The 22,738-nt window shown below is 44.4% G+C and overlaps 1 protein-coding gene across 1 annotated transcript in view; it reads left to right on the forward strand.

Annotated features, from left to right (window-relative positions):
* tmem117 (transmembrane protein 117) overlaps positions 1-22,738 on the forward strand; it is a gene marked incomplete at both ends in the record, with an annotated part of 64,032 nt that overhangs the window by 33,737 nt on the left and 7,557 nt on the right. Inside the window, 3 exons of the mRNA XM_080002884.1 lie at positions 7,072-7,171; positions 14,298-14,395; positions 18,903-19,062. Of these exons, the coding sequence (XP_079859010.1) occupies positions 7,072-7,171; positions 14,298-14,395; positions 18,903-19,062 (358 nt within the window). The remainder of the gene's footprint in view (positions 1-7,071; positions 7,172-14,297; positions 14,396-18,902; positions 19,063-22,738) is intronic.

Raw genomic sequence — 22,738 nt, forward strand, 5'->3', positions numbered from 1 at the left:
TTCGGGTATTTCCCCCTCGCCGCGTTCTTGCACATAGTAGGAAATGTCGCAAACCCGGATCGTTAGGGCGCACAGTTTCACGTTCCCGCTTAATTTAAGCTGCCATTGTTCTTCCTTTTTTTTTTTTTTTTTTATTCCTTTCTCAGAATATTCCCGGAACTGCGAGCATGTTGCCGTGGCAGTCTGAGGTCACCTCATTACGTTGCTATCTGGGACGGGTGGGGAGGGAGGGGGTTGACGGGCGGACGGGCGGAGGTCTCCAAGGCCAGGTGTTTTTTTTTATTTATTATTATTATTTTTTTCCCGTCATCGTGATCATGCAGGGGGAACAACACGCCGACGGTTGTATATAGCAAACAGCATAACCTTGACAACCATCTGAATCTGCTGGGAGCCATAGAGAGGAAATGGGCTTCACAATACCGTGTGTGTGTGTGTGTGTGTGTGTGTGTGTGTGTGTGCGTGTGCGTGCGTGCGTGCGTGCGTGCGTGCGTGCGTGCGTGCGTGCGTGCGTCTTTGTGTGTGTGCACTACTGGAATGCGTGTGCCGACACTCCATTTTGCATTTCCTCTGATTATACCGTTCTGCCGCCCGGTTTTCCATTAGAAATAATTCCTTAAAACAATGTGTCATGACATTTCTGAATACCACATACGGTGCAGCAGAACACATTTTTTTATTCCAGAAAAATGTTGTTGTTTTTTTTAATAAACAACGGGGAAAAAAACTCAAGACAGTCCAACGTCTTGGAGCAATTAATTTTATCGGCGCTCGGCCCGAATGATTGTCACAAGAATCCCAAATAGCATTTTAACGATGTCTAATCGCTGCACTCAGTTTGATGTGTCTGCCGCATCGCTGGTGCTGCCCCCGCAGGTGGAGCTCTGTACTGCAAGGCAGCAGAAACTTAAATCGAAATCCGAATTCAAAACACTTGTTTGGACCGGATTTCAGATCTGTGTGCAGTTGCACTGTTTCCTCAGTGGTGTTTTTAGCTCCTACCTCTTTGAAAGCGTGGAGTGTCTTTGGGTGGTTTGAAAGAGGCTCTAAATAGAGTATTTTTGCCATTAGAATTCACATTTGAAGATGTTTTCTGCTCTATAATTGATCAAACTAAGCTCCTTACTTGCAAATAAAATGATCCGTTTTGTATTTAATGTCTATTACAAGGCATAACAATAGAGAGAGGCTGTTTTATAAGTGCCATCTTGTTTTTTATATCACTTATATTTAGTCGGTAGTTCATTTCTGAAGTTGTTTTTAGGATAAATATGTATCTTGGAGGGCGGGGATCTGTCTCATCTTGAGGTGGATGCTGGTCGCCCCTGAGGAGGAGAAGGAGGAGGAGGAGGAGGAGGTGCCTGGGGGGGAGGGGGAGGACAAGGTGCCTGGGGAGGAGGGCGAGGTGGAGGTGGTGCAGTGATGGTGTGATTTACACTCAGCGCTAACGACCTGCGTGTACTGTAAATACGCTCCCAGTTTCCATGGAGACGTCATGCAGCTCCGCGCGAGGACGTCCAAGGGCAGGATATGATCGGGTCCTCCTGAACGGGTCCAGGCTTTGATGGGTCGGAGAAGGTCAGAGGTCACCACTTGACCTCCATCACTGTGTCGCTGGAGGAGGAGGAGTGAGACCTGATTTGGGGACTGATGAGGGAGGGGGTGGGAGGGGAGGCTCTTAGCATTCTGTTTAAACTCCCAAACACTTTCAGGGCTCCGGGGTGTGGGACCATTTTGCGACCAGAAATCTGTCAAGTGCGACTGTCGAGTAAACATTTTTATTGGTTGGTATGAGGAGGTAAGGAGGTATGATAACAAAAATATAAAAAAAAAAAAAAACACCAATGTCTGCACACCCCGGTGCACAGACATTTGCCTTTGAACAAATATTATAAACAGCCTACTTTTCGTTAATTACTTTGTCAGCATATAGTGTGACTTCATGTACGTTTTTCACGTGCCATGCATGTCTCTGTGTGAGACCGCGCCCTGTTCTCCTCCCACATTCCTTCGTGAGCCACATCTCAACCTTCTTCAACCTTCATCTCAACCTTAAAACACAGCCTCGCTCAAAATGAAGAGAATTGATTATTTTCTGCCACGAAAAATGTTGCGGTGCCCGTTCCACCTGTCCCCAGCCCTGAAAGACCCAGCCCGACGTCACCTGTCTCCCCTCTCCCTGGTCCTGAAAGACCCAGCCCGACGTCACCTGTCTCCCCTCTCCCTGGTCCTGAAAGACCCAGCCCGACGTCACCTGTCTCCCCTCTCCCTGGTCCTGAAAGACCCAGCCCGACGTCACCTGTCTCCCCTGTCCCTGGTTCTGGAATGCCTAATCCTGACCTGAAACATTTTGGGTGCATCCAAATGAAAAAGTGAGGTGCACCCATGTAAAAAGTTAATCTTAATCCCTGACCTTTTAACTTTTTATTTGGGCTATTTGGAGATGTTTGCATATTTGGCCATTTAATTTAATTTAATTATTTAGATTTTTTTGTATATTTGACTATTTTTGCTTATTTGGTAACTTTCTATATTTGGCTTTTTTTTCCCCAAACCCTTAAGCTTGTTAATGCATATGGTCTTCACAGCAATGCACCGATCCTGACCACTACAAAATCCTCGTATATGAAAATGTAATGGCCGATTCTGATTCTAATTATCAGGACTCCTGTGGGCCTTAAAATCTGAGAGTTGGAAGGAACTTTGATGAAAACGAGTTTGACCCATTAATATGTTTAAAAATGAATAAGTGTATGAAGGTCTGGAGAAGGGCTTAAAGCAGCGTCTGACATTGAAACAGTGTTAATTGGCGCTGTTCGAAGGCTATTCATTATTGATGGATTGGAAGGCTCAAATATTGACTTTTGCACATTGCTGATACGTCTGAAACTTTAAACACACTCATCAAGACACTGTAAATGTGAAGCTTTGTGCCACCTCAAAACCGTGAAATCGCAACATTTTCCACATAAATTGCGTCGCGTGGCTTAATTTCGCCGTCATTCCGCGACATTGGGTTTTCATTATAACTAGAAAAGTCTTTGAAAGGCATTGAAAGGTCCTTGAATTTATTATTTTTTATTTTTTATTTTTTTTTCTCCACTGAACAGAAGCGAGTGTGGGAGCCCTGATAACATTCCACAGAGGGTCAGCTCAGCCCGCAGCGCCCGAGCGGCAGCGGGAGCCGTTTTCGGGCTGATTATTCACGGTGCTACTGTACTGATGATCTTCCGCCGTTACCCACAATCCTCCTCTCATTAGGTCGTTAGGGCTCTGAAGGACGTTCAATTTACAGTCGGCATGAATAAGTCAGGAGAGCGAGGCCTAGGTGCTCTAACACAGCGTTAAAATATAAATAAGCGATGGAAATGTGTTTTCATGTTGCAAGATCAAAATTTGCAAGGCCCCCCTAACACATCTAATTCATTCACGTTTCACATTGAAAGCGACGACTATACTTAGCAATGAAAGGTTTGACTCCTTTTTTTGAGATTCGGTTCAGTTCGAGTCCCTCAGCAAAAACTAGTCGCTCTGTTCTATCTATACGACGCTTTGCTCGTTTGATTCGGTCGGTTTGATGCTCGGTGGGCGAGGGAGGACCTTCTTTGAACGATGAGCGAGAGTTAATTATTTTCAGTTTGTGAATTGAAGATTCTCTCGCTCGCCCACTCTTTTGTCGGAGTAACTCACGACTCACAAGTCGTTTAAAAGAGTTGTTCGCTACCAACCATAATAATAAGCGGAGGTCTATGTGTTCCTGACGTTTTTAGTAGTTCACACTGTTAACAGGTTAACAGGCAAACACCAAATTCCCTCCATTTTGGAGCAGAGGTAACATTTGCTCCGTCAGATTTGAGTCGTGTGTGTGTTTTCTTTTTTTATTATTATGATTTGAAAGCAGCGCCCGTGGTGCTAGATGGTGTTTCCAGGGGTATCGATTGGGGGTTTTTATTTTATTATATTATTTTTTTGAGGCGGGCAAATGACTCCCAGCGGGTCTCCTTGGAAACTGGCACAGACACAGTGTCTTGGCGGACTGAATGCAGATATAAATTTGCGTTCCAACCCAGGCTGTTTGTCATCGGCCCAGACGAGGGCTTAAGTCAGCGACGCCGTTTTCATTTTCGTTTTTTATTTCATTTTTTTATTTATATATTTTTTAAACCTGTGCTGTCAGCATGCTGGCCATACAACACAGAGTATTTGTATGCCATTGCATTTAGGACAGAGTTAGTCTGCAAGTGGAGTTCAAGTTCTCAACCTGCAATGCAACTCTTTATTCATTCTTGAATCAGCAAAACTGCTGCAATAACTCTGTCCTGTGGACGACCTGTGGGATGACAAGAGCACAGCTTTTGGTTATAGAGAACCACCACCAACCCCCCTCTTTAGAGAACTATTTATCATGTTTGGGTAAACAACTGATCACTATCCAAGAGGGGGAGAATCACCACGGGTGAGACAAATAAACATAGAACCAAACAACATTTATACAAAAACATAAACATTGGACGGCAGCATGTATTGAAAAACAGTTAATTAGGTCCAGGAAAACTGGGACTACAACTGGTCACGAGGCCTCTTCCTGTCATAGTTATGGCAGTAGATGAGGGAGGAAAGGAGAGGGATGCAACCAGGAGGGTGCTGGGGCGTTCAAAGCAGGTGTGTTGGTGTGTGCGTGTGTGTGTGTGTGTGTGTGTATGTGTATGTGTGTGTGTGTGTGTGTGTCTGTGTGTCTGTGTGTCTGTGTAAGATGTCCACTGGTGAGTGTACATGACTTATCCCCATTGGTACTGGTGTAGAAGGTTGGTATTATGTTGCGGCGCCTCCAAGCAGTGGAAAGGGCCCCGAAGCCCTGCAGCCCGTAGACACCCTACGGCTACAGGAAAGTCCCCCGAGCACCCTGGCTTGCGGTCATAGAAGACCCCCAGGCCCCCAGAGAAGCCAGAGGGCCATGGAGCAACCCCCACGGCCTGCGCCGAGGAGCATTACCCAGTCCCAGGGAGCATGAGGAGACCCCACACCCCAGGGGCACACACATACAACCCAAACCCAGGTGCAGGTACAAGATGCAGCCGCAGGCACAGAACCCAGGCTGCAGGCACCAGGCACGGCCCGTGGGGCCGGATACCTGCTCCATGGCGACAGACCGACACCCTGCGCGAAACGCCCGCTCTGCGTGCGAGCCGGCAAGACTCCCATGCCCACCCACGCCCCGTGCAAGGGGGAGGCCCGCCCCACCGTAGCCGATCAGACGCCCCACCCGGCGTTAGGATTCTTTCATTTTATTTCATTTTTGTGACGCCGATGCAGAGAAGCTGTTTAATGCATCTACACATGGTGAACAATACAGCAAACAAGTGGTTATTCATTTTGGCGATTGTTTGGTTTCCTTTTACATTTTTTATTTCAGTTTTCCATTTGCCTATTTTTGTGGTATTGTATGGTATATTTATTTATTTCAAAATTTATTATTATTTTTTATATTATTTTATTATATTTACAAATGTTTTGGTATATTTGACTATTGCCTTTTTTTTTTTGCAATTTTTGTATATTTTGTATAAATTTAGCACCAAATTTTAATCCCATTTTAGCGACCCCAACGCAGAAAGCTTTTCAACGCATTGTTGAGGTGATGTACGCCGATGAATGAACATTAATGGGATGGGAGGGGGAGGACAGGAGGAGGGGGAGGCTGCAAGGAGGGCAGGATAAGAGGACGGGAGGAGGAGTGCGTGGGGGGTGGGGTGGGGTGGAGGGTGGGAGGAGGGCTGGAGGGGAAAGGTGATGAGCGCCCACCTGCTCCTTGCTGCCTCCAGATCAAACACAACCCCATCCCCTTCTCCCCCCTTGTCACCCCGTCGTCCCCCCCCCGTCTCCCCCACTGCCTCTCAAGGCAACAAGCCCATATCGGAGGCGACTGACCCACTTTCCCCTCCCTCTCTCCCTCTATCACCTAGAGAGAATGGAATTGGGGGGATGTGTTTTGGTGGTGGGGGTTAGGGCCTGGGAGGGGGGGGGGATAGGGGGGAGACAAAAAGCTCTCCCTCACATCTTCTCCTCCTTCTGAAAGCAGCGGCGGGCGTAACTGGGACTCCAGAGAAACGACGTCACCTTTTATCAAACTCCACGCGCCGTGAGATCGTCTCTAACGAGCGTTTCTTCACCTCTTTTCTTTTTTCTGGGGTTTTTTTTTTTTTTTTTTTTTTCACTTGAGTTGGAGCCAGAGTTCAGAGGGCTTTTTTTTTTTAAATTTAAATCACTTATAAATACATGGGATAAATTTGGCAGCACATTTGCGGAGATGGATGAGACGGATCAGGAGCGAATGGGAGTAAATTACGTCGCTGCGTTAGATTTGGCGGCGGCGGCGGTGAATTGTTTTGGGTCCGGGGGGTGTTTGTTTGTGTGTCAGGGGGAGGAGGTGCAGAGTCGGTGTTTTCTCACCGACAGATTGATATTGATCTGCTCTGACAGCAAGCATCATGACACTTAGTGTCTATGACCCCCTCCCTCCAACCGCTCCGAAGCGGCTTCCATGTTTTATTGTCTGCACTCTCTCTTTCTTTCTCTCTCTCTCTCTCGCTCTCTCTTTCCCTCTTTATATATATATAAAATTATATTAATTATTATATAAAATATATCATATAAATAAAATATTGTATTATAATTATTTTTTTGTTTATATATATATTATATACATATTATTTTCATTTATTTATCTATTATTTATATTATATATAAAATATATTTTTATTTATTTATTATTTTTTATCATTATTACTTATTTTATTTTAATTTTTTACTGTGGGACTGCTTACAGTATTAGAACCCGGGACTGAAACCCTTTCCCACTGGTGACAAATGCCGGATGTTAACCGATGTTTCCGGGCTTTTGGTGCAGTGGGGCAGTATTACTCTGTACTTTGTACTTGAGCTCATTGAGCTGCTGCGATGCCGAATTTCCCCTACGAGGGATCAATAAAGTACTATCTTATCTTATCTTGTCTTATGTTATGATATGTTATGTAATGTTATTTATATCTTTCATTGTGTCTCTGCTCACAGTTCTTACATGGTGACGGATTACATGGGAATCAGGAACGAGAGTTTTATGAAGATCGCGGCAATCGGGACGTGGATGGGAGACTTTGTCACAGCATGGATGGTAAGAAAACTGGAACCACTCTTTATTTTATTATCTGTACTACTAAAGCCCCTTCCCACTTGCACTGAAAGCCATTAATCTACTGGCAATGTTTCGTATTAGTGTTTTGTGGGAAAAGGAGCCGGTCCCGATGTTCTGTAAAAGTCGTTCCGTAAATTTCCCCACTCTCAAAGTAGTATAATTTCTGGCAAATTGCTGGTACATCTGTGAATAGAAGTATGAGGGAATGGAAGCAGTAACAATGCCATAAAGAAGGATTAAATAAAGCATAAATAGTGGGTTTTTACAAATATTACAAATATTTTGTACAAATATAAAAAAAAGATATATGTTTTTGGGAAGAAAAAAAAGAAACATTCGGGAAAATGAGTCCAAACCGTGGCGCTTGGCTGCAAAAACCAGAAACTGAAACACGTCCGGTCTCTACGGAGACAGGTCTTTATATTCCTGAATGTCATTCTTTTTCTTCTTAAAAATGCCACTCAGACCCTAGACGTACAGTTGTGGTGCGGAGCAGCACGGAGCTGGAGAGAGTGAGCGGACAGGGTTTAATAACATTGGGTTAGGATTATTGGGTCAGGAGACGGGGGCTCTGTCACCTCTCAGTCAGCAGAGGGAACCGAGACCGTCCTGGAGGGGCGGGCAGACGGGGTGCAAAGCGCTGGTCTATAAACGAAACAGGTTCTGTTGCCGAGTCTGGTGTGATATTAGACACTTCTCGCGCGAACATTACGTAATGTATCCCTAACAGTCATCTATGTGGTAACAGACTCCATACGGAACTTTTCAGTAAAGGAGGCCAATGTGAGAATGACCACCTACTGCCTTTGCCAGATATATTTTATCCAGCGATGTTATGGATTCCATGTGCGAGAGGGGCTTTACTGTCCAACTATTTAAGGTACTATCATACTGTCTTACTATCTTCATTACTATGTTCATTAGAGGTGGGAGCTTCCACTTCCAGAAAGTAAAAGCACTGCCCTGTTTTTTGTTCCAGCCCTGCACTGAGCAAGTTGAGCAGTGTGCAAATTTTTGGCTGGAAATTAGGAATTTCTTATTGTTTGATTTTGTTTTATTATGTGTGTGGGTTGTTTTTATTATTTTTATTTTTGTTATTATAATTTTTTCAATAATAATAAATATAGCTGCAGGCAGCAATATACGGGATCCAGTTTAGTCGTGTTAGTTACGTATTATAGTTTTCCGGATTTTGTGAAATGCAGCACAAGTTACAATTTTCAGATTTTACATTGAACGCCGCATCGGCTCCCCCGGTCTATCGTCTGAACAAGCGTAACTCCTACGCAAAGCAACCTGTTTTACACAGCGCAACTCTCCAAATGCGAATGAGCACCCAGAGATGGAAACCGGACTTGTATAACATTAGTTCATGATGTCACAAAGCGCTCCGCCCCACAAACTAATTAAGATACGCCAACGTTCTTCAACTTCTTGAACTTCAATTTGCAACGGTTTTTCACTTATTCCTGCTAAAAATATAGATCAATGTGGATGAAACTTGCACCACAAAAAGGACGTTCTGCGCACTGCCTCTTAAATGTCTTACACTTTCAGTTTGTCTTTGGCATCTGGAACACAAAAACACACAAACAATAACACGATTGTCTTGTTCCAGACACTTTTAGCCCGAAAAATGCCAAGGCGAATAATATAATAATAATACAGACCTGCCAACCTGCACGCATTTCTGTACCAGCTGCGCAATTCTTGGTCAAAATACGCAGGTACGAAATGCCAGCTGAAACTATGCAAAAAATGAATAAATAAATTATATATATATATATATATATAAGGCATTTACTTATACAGTATATATATTATTGTAATTTAATTATGGAAACAAACAATCAATCAATACAATGCAATCCAATACATGTATTGGGTAATTAAACGACATCCCTCGGATTAGACCACACGCTACGATCTGTGGTTCTGTAACCCCTCCCCTCCTTCTACACATCCACTGATATGCAGCGGTACTTTATTATCCACCGAGGTGTAACGATGCATTACTGAGGTAAAATGTGAAGTCGGGGAGTAATAATCAAGCACAGAAATTAGACTGTAATGTTAACATATAAAGCGTGAGATGCACCGATCGATCGGCCAGTGACTGGAATTGGTCGGTTTTCAGCTTGATCGGCCATAACCGGTGACCGGCCGATCAGTGTCAGATATATCAGATTCTGTGCAGGTCAAATTTACACGCCCGATACTGTGCTCATCTACTCGTACTCGTAAAGACGCTCCAATGCTGAAACCCAATACCAAAATAATGTAACTTTGTTGCATAGTTGACGCTGAAAAAAGAGAGCGAAATAAATAAAATGATGGTTGTTTGGAGGGACGCCAAGGTCAACAAAGATTAGATCAATTATTTGTCTATCACCTGACAATATCCCAAAATTGTGCAGACTGTGTCTCTACCGCTGTCACAGCGGTGCTCTGCTCGTGATGTAAGGTTTGACTCTTCTTTGAGACTCGGTTCTTGACGAGTTACTCAGAAAAGCGAATCGTTCGATTTGATTAATTTGGTTTCATGCATGGTGATTTCCAGTGAACGAGAGTGAGAAGAGTTGGTCATTTATTATTATTTTTTTATTTTTTTTGTAATGATTGAAATTTATTTTAGAATGGCAAGTACCATATTAATAAAATATAAATTTATATTTTCACTTAAAAGTGAAAGAGACCTTCTTTCAAGTTTGAACTGGACATTTCCATGTTAGTTGTATGTTGGGTCCGACTAAATCTCAGTGAGCGTTAAAGATTGAATTATACTGAAACTGAGACAGTCCCATTTTCTATTTTATTGGAACTCAGTGACAGTTTCATGTTCTATCATTGTTCCAGAGTGAATAATGAACAATAATAAACACACATTGTCAAAATGACCAATTTCACTATTGTGGTAAGTGAAAATTGCAGCAGTAGTCCGTATGTGCAGCTATCAAATCCCGTGAGTGTGATCAGATCACGGGATGTGTTTGTCATCGACGTACAGCAAATCGGAAATCGCAATCTGCACCCAAGAAAATTGCAGCCGGTGCATCCCTAGTTGGTAAACATGTTCGATAACTTTACAAGGTTATGCATTTCAAGGGATATTTCCTAATGAGATAAATAACTATATATAGTAAGCTGCAGTAGCTTGCATACGATGTGATTGGCCTTGTTACGAGATGGCTACGCTGTGAATAACTGATGGAGTCATCTACTAGCTGCAGTAACTCAAACACCACGGAGACTCCCTGTTACACTATTGTGGTACTCAAAATAATTTCCCAAGGTTGGCGGGTCTGCAAATTTATTTACAGGCAGCAATACATGGGGTCCAGTTTAGTCGCGTTAGGTACATATTACAGTTTTCCGGTTTCTCTGAAACTCGGCACGGATTTCCGAGTTACCAATGAACGACGCGTCAGCCCGCCCGGGTCTGTCGTCTCCTGGTTGCTCGTCTCGCCGAGCAACCACTGTGCGAACAGAATGTGTTTATTTACAAAAAGGGCAAGAGAGATAACACATCAAACAAAAAGCCCCGCTGACGTCAAGCATGTAAGACACCCGTTCTCACACACACACACACACACACACACACACACACACACACACACAAACACACACACACCCTGTGTGTGTGTGTTTGTGTGTGTGTGTGTGTGTGTGTGTGTGTGTGTGTGTGTGTGTGTGTGTGAACTCGCTGTCGCAGTAGAGATAAATGGATATTTGCCGTCTTTTGGCGTTAAAAACATTCCTTTTTTTGGCCTGGCAGGCTGATACACATTCAGAAATCCCTATGGTCCCAGAGACATCCCGGGGAAGATCTCTGTTTGTCCCAAACACATTTTCTATCGTCCCCGGGATGACGGGACGCCGTTAGTCTCGAGCCCTTCTCGGGTTGTCCGTCTACGTGGGTTGTCTGTGAACGCTATGCAGTCCAAGTGGCTGGCGCAAGTCGCTGCATGCGAATGACTTCCGAGAGACGAAGCTTGGAACTTCGGAGCTTCCTTCAAGCTTGGGATGTTGATCTCACAAAGCGGCCCCGCCCCTGAAATGAATAAAATTGCGACAGTTTTTCCACAAACTTCTGCTCCAAACGTCGATCTATATTGATCAAACTCGAACGACCGCAGGCGTCCGAAACGTCCCGGTTCCAGTGGGGCCTCGACCATGTCCGTGCGTTCTGCCCTAAAGAAAGCGGAGATTGAAAAAAATAAATGAATACAGCGCAGCAGTAGGAACTATTTACTCAAATAACCAATAATCGATTTTCTGAAAGGCAGCGCGAGCTCCAGTTTTCCGAGTTTCCAATAAACGCAGCATTGGCTCGGCTTGTCTGTCTGCGCGTAGCAAGGCCTATGCAGTCCTCAAGGTGCAAGTCACTGGACGCGAAAGACTTCCAAGAGACGAGGCTTGGACTGATATAACCTGGGATGATGAAGTCACAAAGTGCCCCGCTCCTCAAGCTAATCAAGCCGCGCCAACGTTCAAACTTCTGCTATATTTTCGACAGTTTTTTGCGAATTTCTGCTCGAAATGTATGTCGTTATTGGTCAAACTTGAACGGCAGGACGTCTGAAAAGTCCCGGTTCCAACGAGGCGCCGACCGCGTCTGTGGGTGCTGCGGTTGCCGTGTTTCAGACACTTTTAGCCCGAAGAAATGCCAAGAAGATTAATAACAATAAAAATCAGAGCAAAAACAACAGGGTTCTAGCCCTTCGGAGTGGACCCCGATCAATGTATTTAAATGATTATTTATTTATTTATTTATTTCCTGGCCCTTTTTTTCTTTTCAAATTTTTGGCAAAGCGTGTTGCATTGCATTCCAATGTGTGAAATGTGCTATTTAATCCATGAATGGATTGATTGATTGAATGTCACCGGGAGACTTTCTGAACCTGGAAGTCCCGCCCACCTCCCATGCTTTATCGAAAGCATTGGTGTCATAAACGTCCCTTTTGGTGGATATTGGGTCATTTGGTGACCTACGAAGTAAATAAATGGAATTTAGGGTTGGGGTTAGGGGAACCCAAACCCGCTCTCGGGTCCCGTCGCCGTCCATCCATCCCTTTGACAGGAGGGGGTCTCCAGTGGGAGTGGACGAGCCGGCACATTATCATTCCACAGCAGATGTCACAGGAGAACAGCGGAGCACTGGGAGATGGAGATGGAGATGGTAAATTAGAGAGCGGGAGGTGAGAGAGGGGTGAGAGAGGGGTGAGAGAGGGGGAGTCCTGCAAGACAAGAAGGGGCAAAGTGCCGGATCCACAGATTTCAGGGATTTATTCAGCGATGTTCTTCGGGGACGACCTCTGCGTCTCCTCTGGACCCAGAGCTTGTTTGGGGTCAGATGAACAAAGAAGGTGTTCACACCAAAGGAGAGTTGATATTTTCCAATTTTAGATTTCAGATTCCAGGGCTTGGGCCATGTTGACAAAAACTGAATTTCACGATTTTTTTTTTTTTTGGGGGTACGGATGCCATTGATACTAAGATTTTGATGAGATTTTGCCGGATGACTATTGGTGATTTCAGAGGTTTACGCACAAGAAATATTGTGGAAACAATCATTGGTAATGTGGATATAATGACCAAACAGGTACAGGCATTGATCAGAATATATATAAAAAAGAAAAAAAAAATATATATACATTTATTTATTTTATCATTTTTATTAATAAAAATATGGGGGGTGGGGGGTGTTTTTGCTGATGTTTGTGCTTTGCTTTGCACTTGACCGTCCTATTAGCAACTTTTCCTTGCCTCAACGAAATCCACCCTTGCTTGGTGGTTTTTTTTTTTGTTTTTTTTTTAATTACTGTATCATCAGTTTAAACACATTATTCTGCAGGATGGAAGGGAGGGGATCGTTATCTGCGATCAATCGTTCCATTCGGTTGCTTCTTGCCATCAGCAATGACAAGACACACAAAACACTCACAGCATCGACAATGACTTCACGTCAATATTTCAGGGCGTCTTTTCCAAGGCAAAGTTTGTCCGTGAATCAGGGAGAAATCACCAAATCTTCACGTTCTTTATTGAATGAATGAATAATCAATGGTGATTAGTGGTTGTTTCCATGGAGACGTTGCTAGATAAGAACACAAGTGAAGGCAAAAAAATAAGGGTGATAGATAGCATTAGATCATATATATCAGGTTATATTAGTTAGGTCTGCAAAGCGTACTTGCGTCCTCATTGCATTTTTTACGTATAGTTTTCAGCAAAAAACACAGGAAAGCGGGAAAATTGTTCTTCATTTTCAGAGCTACAGTATTAAATGTCAGAACTCTGCTTTGAGTCGAGTACCCAGATGGTCGATTAGGCTTGGAAATTTGAAATTATGATTTTCAGATTTTTTTGCTGAGGATAAAAACGTAATGACATTCATTTTCCACAGTGCACAACGCTGTGAAGCCTGAAAAATATAATGAATAAAAATAATATTTAAACAAAAAGAAGAAAAAGCAAACAATGTACTAAACATGAGCATCAACTTCAATTTCGCTTCCTATTTTTTCACACGGGTCTCTGGGCTGACTTTAAAATATAGAAGAACGAAAAAAAAACAACTTTTGACTTTTTATGAATAATAATAATAATAAAAAATATGAAGGCGTCAATAGTTGTACCAAAAACAAGATGGTCAGATTATCTTGATTGAGGGCAACCATTTTTGATTTTTCATTTAGTCACTGTCGAACAAAGAAGAATAATAAATAATAATCAGCTAAACATGAGCGTCAACTTGAATTTCACTTCCATATTCTGTCTTTAAAAGTGTGTTTAAAACTATACATTCATAATTCTTATTATGCATACATACATAAATCTACATATAAAAAAATAAAAAATACCCACTATATACGTATATATATATATATATATATATATGTATGTATGTATGTATGTATGTATGTATGTATGTATGTATGTATGTATGTATGTATGTATGTATGTATGTATGTATGTATGTATGTGTGTGTGTATATATATATATATATATATATATATATATATATATATATATATATATACACACGTATATACTGTAGGTGCATACTTACATTATACCTATACATGTGTGTCCCTCCTGCAGGTGACCGACATGATGCTCCAAGAACAACGATACCCCGACTGGGGAAGAGCCGCCAGAAGGTTTTGGAAACAGGGCAACAACCGCATCGTCCTCTTCTGGTACGTTATGACAGCGCCTCCGCTGGGGCTCATTATGGGATGGATGCGAGCTGCTGCTGGCTTTGGTGGATAAATGTGCTGGATAAATGGATATAGGGATGGATGTATTCGGGTAACTGCATCTGTGGGATTGAGAGCAGGTGTGTTATACTAGGGGCAAAAATAAAATATCACAATATTTAGTTTATATATATATATATATATATATATATATATATATATATATATATATATATATATATATATATAATACCTAATATCTTATAATTATGTTTATTAATAGTTATTTAATTATTATTATAATTATTGTTTTTTACTCATGTCTTTTATTTTTGAGTATATATTTGTGAATTTAGTGTATATATATATATATCCTCTTATTTTGTACTTATATACTTACGTATGTCCCCCACTTGAGCTGCTGCAACACCTCAACTTAACCCCAGGGGGTTTAATAAAGTACTATCCTTTCTTATCTTCATTTAATTTTCTTGATTTATTTACTATAATTAGTAAGTTAAAGACGATATTTACCTCCATCATGATATGACGATATAACTCAAAATTCCAGATGATATTGAGTCCCAGGTCGCAATATCGATACTATAACGATGTATCAACCGGCGCTGTGTCATAAGTGGGTTATTTGGTCTGATGTGTATTGTTTTATTTCATTCTTCATCTCAGCTTCACATCACATGTTTTTTTGGGCTTTCTGTGTGTCTTTTTTTTTTTCAGTTTTTTTGTGTCACATTTACACACGCACGCACACTCACACACACACACACACACACACACACACACACACACACACACACACACACACACACACACACACACACACACAGTCGATATCGGTGTTAATCTCATGTCGGCACCTTTAATTAGGAGAACACAGGAGGGAGAATCGATGGACACGGCAAGGTCGCCAAAGCACCGTCGCTCCTCCACCTCGCTCCTCCACCTCTCCAGGAGCCTCTCTCCTCCGCCTTGCTCCTCCACCTCCCCCTGCTCCTCCCTGCCCTCACTCCTCCCCCTCGCTCACCCCCCTCTCTCCTCCCCCTCACTCCCGCTCACTCTCCTCGACTTAGCTCCTACTCCTCCGCCACGCTCCTCCACCTCGCTCCTACCCCACCTGCCTCCTCCACCTTGCTCCTCCCTCTCGCTCCTCCACCTTTCCGGTAGCCTCGCTCCTCCACCTTGCTCCTCGCTCTCGCTCCTCCACCTTTCCGGTAGCCTCGCTCCTCCACCTTGCTCCTCCCTCTCGCTCCTCCACCTTTCCGGTAGCCTCGCTCCTCCACCTCGCTCCTCCCTCTAGCTCCCCCGCCTCTCTTCCCCATCTTGCTCCCCCCTCTCGCTCTTTCACCTCAGTCCTCCTCCACCTCTCCGGAAGCCTCGCCTCTCCCTCTCGCTCCTCCACCTCCCCGGAAGCCTCACTCCTCCCTTTCGCTCCTCCACCTCGCTTCTCCCTCTTGCTCCTCCACCTCGCTCCTCCCTCTCGCTCCTCCAGCTCACTCCTCCCTCTTGTTCCTCTGCCTAGCTCCTCCGCCTCACTCCTCCACCTCGCTCCTCCACCTCTGCAGAAGCATGACCCCTTAAATAAGCTTAACTAACACTACAAGCCATGTCTGATATTCCCGTTAATGGACGGAACCTCCACGCTCATTGAGCTGATGGAGTCCCAGGGGTCTCCGTCAGCCTCCACCCCCCAGCAGTCAGATATGACATTAAAATGTTTTTTAGATTTTTTTTTTTGCAATAGTTCATCGGCGGGTCTTTATGAAATGTGAAATATGAAGGATGTGTCACTGAGTTTCCCAGTTCGGCCAGTCGGCTTTTCGTAACACGAGATCCTTGATCCTCTGCCACCGAGAATGCAAACCTTTTATATTACTGGATGGATGGATGGATGGATGATGGATGATGGATGGATAGATGGTTGGTTGGATGGATGTATGGATGAATGGATAGATGGTTGGTTGGATGGATGGATGAATGGACAGATGGTTGGATGGATGGATGGATGGATGAATGATGGATAGATAGATGGTTGGTTGGATGGATGGATGGATAAATGGGTAGATGGATGGATGATGGATAGATAGATGATTGGTTAGATGGATGGATAGATGGATGATGGGTAGATAGATGGTTGGTTGGTTGGTTGGTTGGTTGGATGGATGGATTGTGAATGGATGTAGGGGTGGATGGATGGATGGATTGTGGATGGATGTACGGGTGGATGGATGGAAGGATTGTGGATGGATGTAGGGGTGGATGGATGGATGTATGGGTGGATGGATGGATGGTTGGATGTCCCCGGCTCGATGGCTTGGCTTTGACGAGGGATTGTCCGTTTGAAATGTGATTGACGATTGAGCTTGTTGCTGGAAGCGGTTTCTGACGTCAAAGCGCTTTGGAGAAAAAAAAACGACCAAAACTAACAAATGGCAAAAAGGCAAAATTATTTAAAAAAACAACTAAAAAAAACCCTGAAATGTGTAGTCCGATGGAGTGGGATGCGGTGGGATGGGGCCGGGGGTTTTTGCTATCTGCATTGCAGCCGGACGCTCTGTGGAGAGAGAGCTTAGTAATTACAGAGTGACATTGAGACAAATGCACGGAGGAGAATAATGGAAAAACACAGAAAAAACACAGAAAAATTGCTGCCATTTCTGACCGTTTGCCAGTTAACCGGCTCAGTGTGGAACAGCGGCAGGAAGGGATTAGCAAGATAGTCCAAGAAATGTTCCAACAAATGCTCCAAAAGAGCAAAGAATATCACTGCAATCACTTTAGAAATGGGGATAATAAGCGGTTGTGTTATGGTACATCATGACTCAAGTGTTAAAGCAGGGATTTTTGTCACCAAGCTGCTAGTTGGAGCCATTTTCCTTTTAGGGCGATGCCGTCTCACAACGTCGCTGTTTTTTGGGGGGTTTTTTGGGCGAATATCTTCAAAGAAACCATGAGGAGAGACTGGAATGTGCCCCATGCTTTGGGATGTTTTTTGGCCAAATCTGGCATTAATTGGTCAAACTGTGGAGGAGCAGACGGGCAAAATCTGTTTGAAAAATGAATCGAAATGACGCCGAGGTTCTGTTTGGTCCAGTTGGCTGTGCTGTGGAGCATATGTGGCCCGGACATGGGAAGCAAGTTTGGGCTCATTTGGAGTTCTGGTGTGGAAGATACTGCCTTTCAAATGTGAGACAGGCTTTGTTCTACAACATTCAACATGGGAAAGATTCAACGGGTCAGTCACATCACAAACCATAAATCATGAGGTTTTTAGGAACAAAAGGAAAATTATTATTTCACATATTGGATGGAATATATAAATATATTCCATCCAATATTGGGTGGAATATATAAATATATTCCCAATATCATGACATTTTGGGCCATCCATAATGAAATGTATAATTATGGTATTTGTGGCGCCCCCTATGGGTAGTGGGTGGTACTGCCTTTGCAGACTTGCTCAAACAGCAACTATCGGGGTTGATTATTAATTTTTTTTACTGAATTTGAAATCTTGGAATTATGGAGATAGATGGTTGGAAAACATTTTTTGTTTCATACAATTAGGAAACTCACGGTAATGAATCTGAATCAAATTTTTTTTTTAAATTATTTTAGATTTAGATGTATTGCTGTTAGTTTGTTTATTTTCTGCGGTCTTTTTCACTTGTTCTAAAAGGTCGCTCCGCCTCCTCCGCAATTTCAGATTTTTAGGTGGGCGTGGCTGACTGCCTTACAAAAATATGATGGGTTTTTTTCCCCACACGTTAATTCACTGGGCATGGCAACCTGCAAGTTTCTCATTAACAGGATTTAAAGGGATAATGTACTTTTTGGGGGGATATCACTTTTCTTTTTATTTTCCGCTCCATTCTGAACTATATTTGACCCATAACATCCATCTGTGAATACCAGGTGGGTTGTGGGTTGCCAGGTATGAACCTCAACCAGGCAACCGTATGAGAATGTTGCCGTCAACAGAGCGGAGGAGAGGAGAGTCGTCAATAGTTTCACTTTTCCATTTACTGTTTACTCCCCTCTTCCCTCACCCCATCCCCTCTCCTCTCTTCCATCTCCTCCCCCTTGATTTTACCCTGCTCTCTTGTATCCCTCTTCTCTCTCCCCCCTTTCTCCACCCCCTCTCTCCCCCCTCACTTTACCTCCTCCTTCTTTTTCCTTTTCCCGCCCCACCCCTCTCCTCTCACCCGCTCCTCCCCTCTCACCCGCTCCTCCCCAATCCTTCTCTTCCCCCGTCTCCTTCTCTCCTCTCTTCCCCATCTTCTGTCCACTTTGCCCTCCTCTATCGTTGCCCTTTTCTCCCCTCCCCTCCTCTGTTCTCACCCTCCTCCCTTCTTCCACCCTCCCCCCTCCCCCCTCACTTTACCCTCCTCTATCCATATGCTTTTCTCTCTCCCCTCTCCCTCCCCTCCTCCCTCATGCTCTCCTCTACTCTCTCCTCCCCTCGTCACCCCCCACCCCCCTGCAGGACGGTTCTGATCAGCCTCACCTCCCTGGTGGTCCTGGTGATCAGCATGGACTGGATCAGCTGGGACAGCCTGAGCCGGGGCTTCCTGCCCAGCGATGAGGTGTCCAGGGCCTTCCTCGCCTCCTTCATCCTGGTGTTCGACCTCCTCATCGTCATGCAGGTGAGACGCTCCTCCCCCCTGGGGCCAATTATAGAGCCTGGCGGGGGGAGCCTCCACCTCTTCCGCTCTCTCTCTCTCTTGCTCTCTCTCCTTTGCACCAACTCTCTCTCTTTCTGTCCACCCTTCTCGCCCCCCCCCCCGTCATGGAAATTCCACTACGTGGTCGGTGAGATAAACCCTTGCTATCGGGAACAAACTGAGACCCGCGTGAAGTTACCTGGAACAAAGTGTATTTTGCAAAATAGGAGGGTTATACAGTGGTACACTCTGAAACAGTGATAGAGAGTCTCTTATCCGGAGGCAGCCATTATACATACAAAGAGTTTGGTGTCGTCTAGTTTCATGCTCCAACGATTCGTCCGTTCTCTCTTACCAGTGCTAGGCAGTAGCGCGTTAAAAGGACTAGTGTTACGAATTATTTATACAATTTTTTTGTAATAATATTAGTTATATATAATATTAGTTACCCCCCCCCCCCCCCGCCAGCGTTCGCCCCTTTTTCACAATAAAAGCGTGTAGCTCCGTTTACTGCGTAGGCAACTCCCGTTTGTGTCCCCCGATCACAACAGTCGGGGCACATTTTACGGTTACGGTTGAAAGGTTTGAAGAGGGAAATGATAACATTCAGCGGCTGGAAATATTCCCGATACTTTCATGTTGTCGGGACAAAAGATGACGGGAGGGATATCGTTGTTGAATGTTGTTGTTGTGTTGCGGCGACTCTTCCCACTTCTGAAAACACGACCTCCAGCCTCATGAGACGTCTACTGCGACGGCACAAGAAATACACCCCACCAACCCCACCAGCACCCAAAATGAGCCCCCCGGCTCCACCAACTTTGTTGGGTGTAACGGAAAAGTAGTGTAACTGAGTAGAGTAACAAATCACAGCTGGCAGGGAGTAATAAGTAAAGTAATGATATTACTTTTGAAAACAGTAACGAGTAATAAATTACATTTTTTGAGTAACGAGCCCATCACCGGTGACCACGCCCCTCCATACAATAACACATGATGTGTGTTCATCAAAAATAATGAGCAGTTCACAGTGTCATCGTGCACGTGCAGGAGAAGTGCATCAGAGCTGACACGCACAGCTGCCAATGCTTCCACCTCCCTCACTGCCTCTTTGTGTTGGGGAACAAAGGAGTCGATGGGAATGTTCTGGATCTCCCAAAAATCATGCACCCGGCTTTACTCAGCAATTAAACGCACACGGGTGTGCGCGAACGTCATATCGTGTTATCTCCACACGCAAACTGGAGAAGGGGATCCTTCAGGAGCGGGAGAATAACAAGATGGAGGCGTCGTTATGTGAGCGTTGGTTATAATGAACAAAGCATCAGTTATTGCATTTTTCCTGTCACACCCTACTAATAACTCTCTCTCACTCTCACTCCGTTGCACTAACTCTCTCTCTCTCTCTCTCTCTCTCTCTCTCTCTCTCTCTCTCTCTCTCTCTCTCTCTCTCTCTGTCCACCTTTCTCCCTCCCTCCCTCTCACCCACTCGCTGTCACCTTTGCACTAACTCGCTCTCATTCTCTCCTTTTTTTCTCTCTTTCTCTGACTCTCTCTCTCTCTCTCTCTCTCTCTGTCCCACCACTTCTACCTCCCCCTCTCTCTTGCTCTCCTCTATCTTTCTCTCTCTCTCTCCCTCTCTTCCTCTCTCTGTCCCTCCACTTCACTCGCTCTCGCTCTCCCTCCATCTATCTTTCTCTCTCTCTCTCTCACTCTCTCTGTCCCACCACTTCTTCCTCTCTCTCCATCTCTCTCTCTCATTCTCTCCCTTTCTCTCTCTGTTTCTCTGACTCCCTCTCTCTCCATCTCTCACTGAGCCCCCCTCTCTTTCTCTCTTGCTCTCTATCTCTGACTCCCTCCATTTCTCTCCGCCTTTCTCTCCCGCCATTGCTTTCTTATTTGCACTGAGTCTCCCTTTCTTTGTCTGCCTTTCTCCCTCTATCTCTTTCTCGCTCGCCTTCCCTCTCTCTTTCTCTGTTTCTCCCCTGACCACACTCTCTCCCTTCATTTCACTCCCTCTCTCTCCTTCCACTTGTCCTCTATCTTTTGTCTTTTTTTCCTCTTAGTTTGCTTGTCTTTCTCTGACTACCCCTCCCTCTCCCTCTCACCCCCCTCTCTCTATCCGTTGCACTAACTCATTCTCTCCCTCCCTCTCTCTTCCTTACACTAACCTTCTCTCTCCCAATCCTCGACGCCCTCTCCCCCTCTCTTTGACTCCATCTCTACCTCTCTCCCTCCCTCTCTCTCTCCCCCTATCTTGGTGTTTGTCAATGGGGCACTGCGGCACAGAGCAGGAAAAGAGCTGTTTGATCACACACACACACACATACACAAACACACACACACACACACACACACACACACACACACACACACCTGCGGTATCCTTCCTTTTCTCTCATTCCTTTAAGTGAGTGTCTTTCTAAAGCAGAAATGGCGTCATGAGCTGGAGATGATGGTGCTGTTTTCCCAATGATCTTCCTTCACTCCATCTTTTCTTCTTCCCTCTCTTCTTCCTCCTCGGCGAGCGTTTTTTAATGATGACTCAAAAGATTGGACTTCCTCATTCACCCTCACTTTTTTTTTTTCTGCCCAATGTCCTCCCTCCCTCAGGAGCGCATACGTCAATAAAACCTGTGTCGGTCGCTCCTGAATATGCAAATGTCTTTGTCCACAGTGTAAGTGATAAAAAAAAAACCACATATGTGTTTCAGGAGGAGAATGGGAGAGATAGAGTTGGCGAGACGGAGAGGTAGTCGGAGAGGGAGGGGGGAGATATGTAAAGGGAGAGGAGAGCGAGGGAGAAAGGGGGAGAGATGTAGGGGGAGTTGGAGAGAGAGTGAGAGGAAGAGAGAGAGACAGACGGAGAGAGGTAGAGGGAGAGAGAGAGAGAGAGATGTTTTGAAGCCACTAGCTCGGAGCCAGAACTGCAGGCTAATCGTGTGTGTGTGTGTGTGTGTGTGTGTGTGTGTGTGTGTGTGTGTGTGTGTGTGTGTGTGTGTGTGTGTGTGTGTGTGTGTGTGTGTGTGTGTGTGTGTGTGTGTGTGTGTGTGTGTGTGTTGCCTCATCCAAATGCTTAATGAACATATTTTGGCTGCTTCTTCGGTGTCGGTGCGTGCTAGAGTACACGGTGTTGGGCTAATATTCAGCATCGTCTAAACACACTCTGTTGGTTCTTCTAATGAGCAGGAGGCCGAGACTCTGCCGTGTTCCCACAGGGACCTGGGGAGGATGGGATTCTGTTAAAATCACTGTGGGTTCGGCTTAGTGTAATCGAGATGGGTTAGGTTTGGTTATATGTTTCCTAACTACTTAACCTAACCCTAATAGAGAGTTCCAAAGTCACGTTTCCGTTCTGGAACGATGAAATATGATTATATTTTTATTTTTGTTCCTCGCTAAATATTGTTACATTTTCAGATTTGCCTTTCCTCAAAGCGGTTCGGAGAGGGGATGTAAGACTCACAAACGATTTGTTCGTACTGAGCAAATGTTCTAAATGACTCGGGAGCCTGGAGTCACTCCGGTAAAAACAGTCATTGATTTTTGACTCCTGAGGATTCAATTAATGTGGAAAAAAAGGATAAAGGCATTTGGAAAAATTCATATTGAACGTGACTGATCTACGCTTTGCAGTCTTCCAAAATATATTGTTTTG

The sequence above is a fragment of the Zeus faber genome (assembly GCF_960531495.2).
Source record: "Zeus faber genome assembly, chromosome: 6".
NCBI classification, from domain to species: Eukaryota; Metazoa; Chordata; class Actinopteri; order Zeiformes; family Zeidae; genus Zeus; species Zeus faber.